This window comes from Stigmatopora nigra, chromosome 18, assembly GCF_051989575.1.
Source record: "Stigmatopora nigra isolate UIUO_SnigA chromosome 18, RoL_Snig_1.1, whole genome shotgun sequence".
NCBI lineage: Eukaryota > Metazoa > Chordata > Actinopteri > Syngnathiformes > Syngnathidae > Stigmatopora > Stigmatopora nigra.
Window position 1 is genome coordinate 7421533 of NC_135525.1, and position 12389 is coordinate 7433921.

General features: G+C 44.1%; 2 protein-coding genes and 1 long non-coding RNA gene across 3 annotated transcripts; 2 read left to right on the forward strand and 1 right to left on the reverse strand.

Annotated features, from left to right (window-relative positions):
* Positions 1-424: 424 nt before the first annotated feature.
* Positions 425-1849, forward strand: LOC144211972 (D(1)-like dopamine receptor). Its single transcript, XM_077739549.1, has one exon. The coding sequence runs from the start codon at positions 428-430 to the stop codon at positions 1847-1849; it is 1422 nt and encodes a 473-aa protein (XP_077595675.1). The 5' UTR covers positions 425-427.
* A 1548-nt stretch (positions 1850-3397) lies between these two features.
* On the forward strand, positions 3398-9183 carry LOC144211465 (uncharacterized). Its single transcript, XR_013329608.1, has 4 exons — positions 3398-3512; positions 3752-3813; positions 3889-9054; positions 9120-9183. It is a non-coding gene; the product is annotated as an uncharacterized LOC144211465 (long non-coding RNA).
* A 431-nt stretch (positions 9184-9614) lies between these two features.
* Positions 9615-12163, reverse strand: hcar1-3 (hydroxycarboxylic acid receptor 1-3). Its single transcript, XM_077739551.1, has 3 exons — positions 11783-12163; positions 11370-11550; positions 9615-11098 (listed from the first exon to the last, which is right to left on the reverse strand). Exons 1-3 carry the CDS (start codon positions 12161-12163, stop codon positions 10608-10610), a joined length of 1053 nt encoding a protein of 350 aa, XP_077595677.1. The 3' UTR covers positions 9615-10607.
* Between the last annotated feature and the right edge of the window lie 226 nt (positions 12164-12389).

Sequence of the window (12389 nt, forward strand, 5' to 3'; positions counted from 1 at the left end):
AGAGTAGAATTGGGTGCCATGGCTAATATAAGTGTTTTATGGTTATTTTATAAACGTGTATTTGCATGTTGCATTGTATATCTTTATTATTAAGAACTGTACTTAACATTTTGGGCCAGGTGGGCCACAGTTGTACTTTACCAAACATTAATATGACGTGTATACATTTGTATGGGTTTAGCTTCAATTTATCAAAACATTTCTTGAACTATATTTCTTTTAAAAGCACCAAAGCTAATTTTGATCCTTGTGAAAACAACTCCCAAGTGGTGTTGCCCTTCTTTTTCCAGTTGGGGGCAGCATTCATTGTCCCACACAGTATAACTGACTCACAAAACCTCGAAAGTCAACACGTTGTCCTTCATCGCATTGATACATATTCATTTAAACAAGTCAAATGGGCAATCGGGTGAGCCATAAGCACGTGATGTCCATCATCCACGGAGCGGAGCGTGGGGGTGGTCTTAATAATGGGGAGACGCGCTCGACAGTTGCGTCTGATGGCACATGCAGACGCCTGGAGGGAGCGATGGCCACCCCGGACGATGAGCGCGCGCGACTGGTGACCTCAGCAGGTGATGACGACGACGCAGAACCGGGCGTTCCGGGTGCTCCGGGTGACATGAGCGTCAAACGCGCACTGACTGGATTCGTACTGTGCGCACTGATCGTATCCACGCTCCTGGGCAACACGTTGGTGTGCGCCGCTGTGGTCAAATTCCGCCACCTGCGCTCCAAAGTCACCAACTCGTTCGTCATCTCACTGGCCGTGTCCGACCTTTTCGTGGCCGTACTGGTCATGCCGTGGCGCGCCGTGTCCGAAGTGGCGGGCGCCTGGCTTTTCGGCCGCTTCTGCGACACTTGGGTGGCCTTCGACATAATGTGCTCCACAGCATCCATCCTCAACTTGTGTATCATCAGCATGGACCGCTATTGGGCCATTTCCAGCCCTTTTCGCTATGAGAGGAAGATGACCCGCCGGTTCGCCTTCGTCATGATTGGCGTGGCGTGGACGCTCTCCATCCTCATCTCCTTCATCCCCGTGCAGCTGAACTGGCACCGGGATGTGCGTCTCAACCTGACGGAGGGCGAGGACGGCGGCGCGCAGCCGCCCGACGACTGCAACGCCAGCTTGAATCGGACATACGCCATCGCGTCGTCCCTCATCAGCTTCTACATCCCCGTCCTCATCATGGTGGGTACGTACACGCGCATCTTCCGCATCGCGCAGACGCAGATCCGCCGCATCTCGTCTCTGGAGCGTGCGCCGGCACCCTGCGCGGCTGCGCGCGTGTCCACGCAGGATGAGAACGCTCTGAAAAGTTCCTTCAAGAGGGAAACCAAAGTGTTGAAGACGCTGTCCATCATTATGGGCGTGTTTGTCTTCTGCTGGCTGCCCTTCTTTGTCCTCAATTGCGTGGTTCCATTCTGCCAGGCCGGTGCGCCCGACGCCCCGCCGTGCGTCAGCGACACCACCTTCAGCATCTTTGTATGGTTCGGCTGGGCCAACTCGTCGCTCAACCCCGTCATCTACGCCTTCAACGCCGATTTCCGCAAAGCTTTCTCCACCATCCTGGGCTGCAACCGTCTTTGCTCCAGCTCGACCGTAGAAGTGATGGACTTGAGCAACGAAATGGTGTCCTACCACCATGACACCACCATGCCCAAGGAGGCCGTGGCCCCGGCGGCAGGACCCCAGCAGAAATTTGACCGAGTCTCGGTGATGTCCGACGACTCCCGGACTCGTGCCGACCCACTGATGGTCTCGACCCTGCAGAGCCAGTGCGAGGCGGATATCTCTTTGGAAATGACGACCTTTGCGGTTCCTGGACAGGTGCCGGACTTGTGAAAATGTACGCAAATCTATCCATCCATTTTCCATATGGCTAATTTTGACTTTTTGGAGCTATAAGCCATCCCATCTGTCGCCTTTGAGATACTAATGCTGAATAGCAGGAGAAAATACAACATCACAAGCAGCAGTTTGACAGACTGTGGCCGTTTGAAAACAAACAAACAGAATTTTGCAATGTCTAGTTCCTCTATCATCAGTTGGAGTTGATGTCAAAATGCTAAACAAAACAGAGCCATTCATTTAAAACATGGGTGGCAAACATGTGGCTCTCGAGCAGTATGCAGCTCCTTGCTTCTTATCATATTTTGTATATACTGTGGCTGTTTGCCTCATTTGATGTTTGTATTATTTTGAGTCTCTCTTAAAATACACTCAGATTCATCAGGGCCCATTAAAAACAAAGAATACATTATATTTAAAAATAATTTGGCAGATTGGATTTTTTATGCTGTTTCTGATGTATGACATGGCTTTTTAACTCACAAATAATCCAATAAATCTGTTTACTTTTGAATAACATTCCCTGGATATTGACCTTGCCTTCTAGGGAGGTAAAAAAAGGAGAATGAGAAATAGCAACATGCACTTAGAAGGCTCATTTAATGTAAAATGCTGAACATTATTATCTGTAATCACAGTGCATGACTAGACAAACATCCGCATTCACATCCACAGACGACAGGAATGTTCACTTGAAATTAGAAATGATTGTTGTTATTGGTCAAAAATACAAAATAAAAAAACACAGTCTGTTATTGTCAAAAAAATGCAAAAAAAAATAGATTTTATATTTGTCCACCTTTAAGTTCCAATACTAAAAAGTGGCATTTGAGACCAAAACATAAAAAAAGATGTTTGCTTTCTATAAAACAAGACTGTATAGCAGGTAATTCTCAGTATTTTGGGGGCTCTCAGCCATCCTGACGTTCTTCACCGAGACGATGAAAGCGGCACTGAAGATAAAAGTGACAAGAGTTGAAGCCCCCGCACAGGTGACTCAACTTTAACCTCAGCGTGTATGCATGTGTTTGTGTCTTTCTTTTTTCATTTTAAAAAGCTTGTCTGGTTCCTTTCAAAGTCACCCTCAAACCATCATGAAATATTCCTTGTTAAATGAAATGCAAGTTTTGGAATACCATCTCATGAAAATTTAAATCAAATATTAGACCTCCTAGTACATTGAATAGAATAGAATTGAATGCTTTTATTTTACAGTATATTTGAGAGCTTTTCATCATTCAGATTTGAATTGCAATGAATTTATTGGGAGTAAACCGTCCAATCGGAGGGCTGGCAGCAATTGAACTATATTTTCTTTCCTGCCAGCCCAAACACTTTTAAAGGATTGGGCGTCTATGGCTGTCAATAGCAGTCAATGACGAAATATTTAGATAGATGTTGATAATTTGGGGTGGGGACTTGGTGCAAGATATTTGGACAACCACTTAGTGATAGTGCTCATTTTTGGGAGTGTCCAGGAGGCGTGTCTTGTGATCACACAGGTGAGTTCAATGACAGGTAATGAGGGCTTGAGCAGTATTTAAGCAGCAGCGGTTGCAGTTACCAAAACATCAGCTTCCCTTTTCTCTCTGCTGTGGGTCAAGGTCACAGCACCCTGGGTTTCAAACATGGGGCCTGGATTTGCTGAAGTCAGTTGGTGAGTATTCTTTTTGCTATAGCTTTTAACTTTATTTATTCTAAGTGTAAGATCAAATTTGAGATGTGATTTTTAAATTTTGTCCCAGAGAGCTCCATGTACAATTTGCTACAAGCTACAATGTGGTTTCAATGAATATATTCCCCTATCTTGTGTATAAAAAAACATATGCTACTTCCACAATCTAATTCTCTGAATTAGTTTAAGTTTCTTGAGATTGACTTGTTTTGTGCTTTCAGGACTCCTTGGATTTGCCTGCTCTTCATTTGCAGTGCTACAAGTTTGCCGCTACAACAAATGTGTAAGTGTCTAAATTAATATTGCCTGATCCAGTCAAATGTCTAATGGCTAATTTTGTTTCTTAATCTCTGCTCAGACCAAAGGCCTCTTTATGCGATGAGTGGCGGGCCACCCTCTGTGCCCAAAAGCCAGCGTCAGTCTCATAAAGCGCTGCAGCAAAGTTACTTGAACCCATTTCCTGGCAGTGAGTCTTCAACCAGTGTTGAGACTCCCAATGTGGCCTCAACAGAATTTGCCAAAAAGGGCTATAGTTCTCCTCAGTCAGCTTTAAGTTTGCCAGGTTATGATACAGCCTCTAGCTACAAGGGAGCACAAGATAATGGACAAGTTAGCACTGCAATGGCCCCTTCAGAATTTAATCCTATTGGCCAAAAGCATTGGGACGTTTACAATCCAGTTCAAGAACCAAATTTCAACCAAAAAGCTAATGCTGTGAAGGGGCAGAAATCAATGACTCCAGGTGTTTACATGATCCCAAGTTGGTATAGTCCAGTATATGAATCTCAAGCTCCTGCTGGCAAAAAGAACTTTGCAACAACCGCTTCTGAAGGTCCTACTGGTCCTGATAACATGGAACCTGCATTCAACCCTGCTGCCAACTGGCGTAATGTTTGGAAAGTGTTTAATCCATTCAACACTCGCCTAGCAGAAAATCCAGATGAAGTGTCTGAAATTTGGGAATCTTTTGAACAACCACCCAACACTGAATCCCCAACTTTGGAAGTTCCCTTTGCTAGTGTAAAAGGAAGTCATCATGGTGCTGGTAAAGTAGCCAATTTGGGGGGAAAAGTGCCTCCAACTTGGGCATTGTATAGTCCATATTATGAGCCAGCTTCCAGCTATGAATCAAATGTTCCTGATCTTCCACCTACTGGTGTAAAAGGGAGGCCTGCAACGAATATGCAAAAAGGTGGTGTGAAAGGGCAATCAGCAAGAAGACCAGATGTTAAAATTCACCCTAGTGGGCCAATGTACGAGTTCCCTACTGGTATGGAAACCTCAGCTGTTCCTGAGATTCTTCCAAATGGAGTAAAAGCAAAACCTGCAACAGATATGGGAACCAACTGGCACCAACTTTCCAGCTATGACCCTCCAAAATATGGCACAAAAGGGCAATCAGTGGCACGTCCAGATGTTTTCCCCCCAAGTTGGTCAATGTATGAGCTCCCTTCCAGTTTGGAAATATCCTCAGTTCCTCAGCTTCCCAATGGAGTAAAGGGGACATCTCCTGGCAAAGGAAAACCTGCTGGTAATCTGGGCAGCAACTGGAACCAACCTACAATCTACAAACCCTCAAAAGGTGGTGTGAAGGGGCAGTCTGCAGCAAGTACAGGTGAAAACTTTCCCCCAACTTGGGGAATGTATGAGGTCCCTTCCAGTTTGGAAATATCAATTATCCCTGAGCTTCCTCCCAGTGGTGTAGAGCAGAGTTCCCCTGTAAAAGGCAACTGGCAGTCATCCACTTACAAACGCCCAACGGGCAGCATAAAGGGACAATCTGCAGCAAATGAGAACTTGCCATTTTATGGTACTTACTATAACCCAATCACTCCTGAGGTTGTTGCTGGTGGTGTCAAAGGACAACTCCCAAGTGAGAATTTGAACCAGGGTTGGGGAACATTCTATTCCTTGTATGATAATCCAACTGATGCCCCAGAAGAAGGCCCTGCAAGTAATCCTGGTGCTGACATAAAAGGCTGGACACCATACAAGCCTTCAACTGGTTTTGGCAAGGGACAGTCGGCAGTGAAAGCAAATGGCAACCGCTCTCCAAATTTGGAATATAGTCAAGTATACCACTCTATTCCTTCTGATCCAATCAAAGGAAGACCACATGGTACAGTCAAAGGGCAGCAAATTAAACCTAGTGGTTACATCTCTCCCAACTGGGAATACAATCGAGCCTTTGAGTCCCCCATTCCTTCTGATCCAGTTGAAGCCAGACCTCACCATTCAGTGAAAGGAAAACAAGTCAAGCCAGTAGGTGGTGTCGACCAAATTTGGGCAACATATAGTTCAGTTGGACATCCTCATTATCAAACTCAAATTTCTCCTATGCTGCCTTCTGTTGTAAAGGGGGGTCTTTCAGCCTCCGAGACCAATGGGCCTGCCTGGGAAGAAGTAGATCATCCTGCTAAGGGCCAATGGCGCAAAGAGTACATGCAAGCCCATAAAGTACCCTCGCCTGGTGGAATCGAACATGGCGCTGCTAAAAAACAGTCCCCAGCCAATGCAGGTGGTGACTCGCTCCCCAATTGGGCAACATATGATCTTTTCAATCAATTTTCCAAGTCTCCACAAAATGGTGCCACCCAAGTTGGAACTGGAAGTGGACAATTGGCAGGCTACAAACGGCCTCCGGTGTCCAGTCCATCTAAACTCTCAACCTGGACTGGTGTCCAAGAAAGACAACCTGATGTGAAAGGCAAGCCTGCTAACATGCAAACAAATTGGGCATCATATGGTTCTACTTATGGAAAATCCCCACGCAAAACCCCCTTCCCTTCTAGAACTGAAGTGGAAAACATTCCCGAGTCTGGCAGTCACTGGCCCCAAATGCACATGCAATCTAAGGTCCCTTCACCTGGAGTCAACTTTGGTGCTGGTAAGAAACAAACCCCAACTAGTCCAGGTAACCAGCAGTATGTAAACTGGGCTGGCTATGACCAGTCGCCAAGCTACACTCTCCCAGTTGCTCCTCAAATTAACCAACAAGTAAAGGTGAATCATCCAGCTATGGCAGGAAAGGGGACTTCATCTGGTTCTATTGATCAGGGTCTTGTTTGGCCATCTTACTATTCTTCTAAATCAGGACCCCAAGTTGCTCCTGAAATGACTCAACAAGTGAAAGTCAATCATCCGGCTATGGCAGGAAAAGGGACTTCTTCATCTGGTTCTATTGATCAGGGTCTTGTTTGGCCGTCTTACTATTCTTCTAAATCTGGACACCAAGGGGCTCCTGAAATGACCCAACAAGTGAAAGAAAATCTCCCGGCTATGGCAAGAAAGGGGACTTCATCTGGTCCTAGTGAAATTCCCCAACAAGTGAAGGTGAATCATCCAGCTATGGCAGGAAAGGGGACTTCTTCATCTGGTTCTATTGATCAGGGTCTTGTTTGGCCATCTTACTATTCTTCTAAATCAGGACACCAAGTTGCTCCTGAAATGACCCAACAAGTGAAAGAAAATCTCCCGGCTATGGCAAGAAAGGGGACTTCGTCTGGTTCTAGTGAAATTCCCCAACAAGTGAAGGTTAATCATCCAGCTATGACAGGAAAGGGCACTTCTTCTGGTTCTATTGATCAGGGTCTTGTTTGGCCATCTTACTATTCTTCTAAATCTGGACAGCAAGTTGCTCCTGAAATTACCCAACAAGTCAAAGTGAATCGTCCAGCTATGACAGGAAAGGGCACTTCTTCTGGTTCTATTGATCAGGGTTTTGTTTGGCCATCTTACTATTCTTCTAAATCTGGACAGCAAGTTGCTCCTGAAATTACCCAACAAGTCAAAGTGAATCTTCCAGCTACGGCAAGAAAAGGGACTTCTTCTGGTTCTAATAATCAGGGTCTTGTTTGGCCATCTTATTCTTCAAAGTCTGGACAGCAAGTTGCTCCTGAAATTACCCAACAAGTCAAAGTGAATCGTCCAGCTATGACAGGAAAGGGCACTTCATCTGGTTCTATTGATCAGGGTCTTGTTTGGCCATCTTACTATTCTTCTAAATCTGGACAGCAAGTTGCTCCTGAAATTACCCAACAAGTCAAAGTGAATCGTCCAGCTATGACGGGAAAGGGCACTTCATCTGGTTCTATTGATCAGGGTCTTGTTTGGCCATCTTACTATTCTTCTAAATCTGGACAGCAAGTTGCTCCTGAAATTACCCAACAAGTCAAAGTGAATCATCCAGCTATGACGGGAAAGGGCACTTCTTCTGGTTCTATTGATCAGGGTCTTGTTTGGCCATCTTACTATTCTTCTAAATCTGGGAAGGTTTCTCCTGAAATTGCCCAACAAGTCAAAGTGAATCTTCCAGCTACGGGAAGAAAAGGGACTTCTGGTTCTAATCAGGGTCTTGTTTGGCCATCTTATTCTTCAAAGTCTGGACAGCAAGTTGCTCCTGAAATTTCCCAACAAGTGAAAGTAAATCTCCCAGCTATGGAAAGAAAGGGGACCTCTTCATCTGGTTCTATTGATCAGGGTCTTGTTTGGCCATATTACTACTCTTCTAAATCTGGACCCCAAGTTAATCCTGAAATTACCCAACAAGTGAAGGTGAATCATCCTATGGCAGGAAAGGGGACTTCTTCATCTGGTTCTATTGATCAGGGTCTTGTTTGGCCATCTTACTATTCTTCTAAATCTGGATCCCAAGTTGCTCCTGAAATTACCCAACAAGGGAAAGTGAATCTCCCAGCTATGGCGAGAAAAGGGACTCCATCTGGTTCTAGTGAAAACACCCAACAAGTGAAGGTGAATCATCCTATGGCAGGAAAGGGGACTTCTTCATCTGGTTCTATTGATCAGCTTCTTGTTTGGCCATCTTACTATTCTTCTAAATCTGGATCCCAAGTTGCTCCTGAAATTACCCAACAAGGGAAAGTGAATCTCCCAGCTATGGCAAGAAAAGGGACTCCATCTGGTTCTAGTGAAAACACCCAACAAGTGAAAGTGAATCATCCGGCTATGGCAAAAAAGGGAATTTCTGGTTCTAGTGATATGGGTCTTGTTTGGCCATCTTACTATTCTTCTAAATCTGGATCCCAAGTTGCTCCTGAAATGACCCAACAAGTGCAAGTGAATCAACCTGCTATGGCAAAAAAGGCAACTTCATCTGGTTCTAGTGATCTGGGTCTTGTTTGGCCATCTTACTATTCTTCTAAATCTGGAGATCAAGTTTCTATTAAAGATGCAGACAGTGAGAATGGGGAACTTGTTGCTAAAATGCCTGTCTTGGCAAACGGTGATGTGCCCTCCAAAACTGGTCCTAATTGGAACTCCCAGAAGTCATCATCCCCTCTTAAAGACTTCACTGGCAAAGGCTCAATGTCATCTCAAGAAGCTGAGGCTGAAGGTCAGGATGCCGAAAAGAAGAAAGTTGTTAAAACCTATATTGTGCAAAACAGGCATGGCTACCAGAATGAACGAAGAGCATTCTCCAGGATGCAGTACTTCAAGAACAATCTCCTTCCTTCCATTCTCCCACTTGGAAGTATCCCGAATCCACCAACAAAAGCCTAAGAAGGTAAATATACTAATGTAACTTTCACAATTCAATGTTTAATTGCTTTTATGCTCTTCCCTTTGCAGAATGGGCCCATTGCTGTGATCTGGTACTTTCTCGATAAAATTTAAATAAAAAATCTTAAAAGGACTTCTCTTGTATTGCATTTTATCCAAGTGTACATCTAACATGATCTTTAAAAAGGCTTGCAGTTTTAAAAAAACATAGTTTGGCTTTAAAGCATTAAAAACAAATTTTGCATAGGTTCCCAATTACTAACTTTCAAATTTATTTAAAACAACAACCTAATTTGAAAGAAATCTGGTGTTTACTGGCAAATTGCTGCTGTCAAACCTGGTTTGTAACATGGTGTGATATCATAGAGATGAGCTCTGTATGCTAATAACACAACTGATTGCTGGAGAGGTTGTGTGAAGCAGTCTGAATTGACACTTGTACACTCGCCTATCAGTACTTTTGTAGCACTTCAGCAAGAAACTGCTGTTAATCTTAGGATTTTGATTGGTGTGGTACTTAGCTGCAAGTAGGAGAATGGACCAAATTCCAAACGTGCAGGAAAATTGACTGCTTTATAACTGTATACTAGTTTTCTCAATATTGACATTTTAGTTCAAATGGAATTCATCAGACCTTTACAATGATTTTTGATTGCTTGCCCTGAGTGATTTACAATATTTGAACCATTTTTAGATGTGCAGGAAGAGGTTTTTATCTTGTACTGGTTGCCACAGTGACGGTTTCTTTTTCTAGAATTGGAAAATGCACTTAAAAACTGACATTGTTTAGCAATTTGCCTTTGCAAAGAAACCAGGAGTAGATGATTACTGGCTTTGTCTGTAATGAGCCTCTTCATTCTTTGTGATCTGTTACTATTCGTCACTGTAAAAGTACCTTGACCCATCTTAGCTGATTCACAAGTGGGCTAAATCTACATTTTTATTCCCAAAAGGCACTATAATCTGCAAACTGGAATCATTCCTTTCAAAACTGCTATTTATCTTATTCACATCACAACTTCCTAACTCATGTTGGTTGTGCTGATTTTTGGTTTGATCCAAAACTATTTTGTATAATTGTTCAGGTGTCAAACACCATCTTAACCAGCTAGTTTAAATCATTAATTGAATATCACAACCAAGTTTGATAAAGTATTGTTCATGCAGAAGTAGGTAATTGTTCCAAATTCATGTATTTTAATACTTGATTTTTGTTGTCCAGTGACCTAAATTTTGATTTGTTTTAAATTACTAAAATCAACAACCCTCTCTAACCTAAAGTGGACCTGATGTAGTTGGACAATATCTCCACTTGATGGTGGTGTACTCCATAATATCCAAAAACTTTCTTTTTTTAAAGCTAAAATCTCCATTTGAGAGCTTATGGGAAATTTTCCATTTGCATGATTAAGATGCAAAAAAAATGGACTACTCATCCCTTAATTTCAATGCTTTGCACTAAGAATAAGCTTGTTGTTTGACACTGCATAAACAAAAGTTACATGAAATATGACTAACATCTGACCAAACAATTGGAACTTTAATAGTATAGTATTACTAGTCTTGACTGGCTCTAGCTGCCCTTAGCTCCACTTGGCCCGTGGACTGAGATGTAGACGAGGAGCCCTCGCTATCCTCTACCTGATGACAACGCAATCTTGCTGGTATGGCGGCCACAAGTGCCGCCCTGAACAGAGTGCTGGAAAAGACATAGACGATGGGGTCCAGGGCCGAGTTGAGGAAGTTGAGCCCCAGGGACACGATGTTGAGCTGGGTGAGTGTGTAGAAGGCGTTGCAGTTCCACGGCCAGATGGCACGGTTCAGCCAGATCCCCAACGTGGTAATGGTGGTGGGCAGGAAGCAGACCAGGAAAATAACCACGATAGCAATGCACACCCTCATGGCCTTGCGCACCTTCTCGGGTTTACCCATCTGCCGTTCCTTGAGGAAGCGGGAAATCCTCACGGAGCAGAAGAGAAGCAAAACCAGCGCAATAATGAACTCCAAAACGGTCAGGATGCGATGCATTGTCACTAGGATGATGATGCCTAAGGGCAGGAAATAGAAGATACAAAGAAGGATTTATTCCTGTGCTTATCCAACTTCAAAGTACCACCTTGCAATCCTGAGTTACCCCAAAAAAGATGTAGCAGAAAAGCAATCACTGACTATATTGAGTCGAATGCGGTTGTTAATGTATTACATAGTCAGAATGATCACATTATTAGAAACAAAACATGCAAAATATAGTTTAAAAAACTATGATGGAGGACTACATTTCTTGGACCAGAATTCGGACTTGGATCTTTCCATTTCTACCTCGAGATGCTTCTTTGTATGACGTGAAGAAGAAGCACTGGCTTTTGTTTCCGCTTCCCTTGATGTGATTGTAGGCCAGTAAAGGGATGCGAGGACTGCTCACCAGCAACCACACCACCAATGAAAACAAAGCTGCCTGATGCTTGGTCATGCGATTAAAGCGGTGGTGGGGGTGCACAACCTGAGGACACATAACACGGTGGACTAGTGGTTACACAGTGGATTTTTTTGGCTACCATTCCTTCCAATAACTGGTGACCATTCTATTTGTTCTTCCACTGCCCCTGAAATTGACTGGCACCCAACCTATCCCATCCATATCTACATCAACTTAAATCAACTATCTAGCACCCTTTTTAGTTGAAATAGATTGAAAAGTGTCCTAATTGAAACAAACACAAACGCGTCAAGACCTTGAAGTATCGGTAGAAGGCGATGATGGTCATGAGGGCGATGCTGGCGGTGCGGTTGGAGAACATCAGGAAGAGGTTAAGGCGGCACATGACGTCGCCGAACACCCAGTGGCGCCTCAGGAGGGCGTCGACTCGAAGCGGCAGGCTGACCAAAGCAAGGAAGTCGGCCACAACCAAGTTTAGCAGGAACACAATGTTGGCATTCCAGGACTTGATCCGGAAGCAGAAGATCCACAATGCCACCAAGTTCCCCAACACTCCCAGGATCACAACCACGACCAGCACTGGTGGTAGTATCAGGGCCTCCAACTGGACGCCCACCGGCGGACACACGCCGCCGGGAGCCGGCGTTGGGGTCACGTTCGAACTTGTGCTTGACATCCTGTAGACTGGTTGTTATTTCAAAAGGCAGGAAACTTTGTACTTCTGTTTTTTTCCGCAGTGCCTTTCCCAACACGCTTCATTTCAACATTCACAAATTTCACGCTTTCATGCAAATGTGTACTACATTCGCCACACAATTTGCACATGTGTTTAGGTTCGGTTCGGGTCAAAAAAAGGGCAGGAGTCACAAATTTAAAGGGGTATTCTCATAATGGCTCACCTA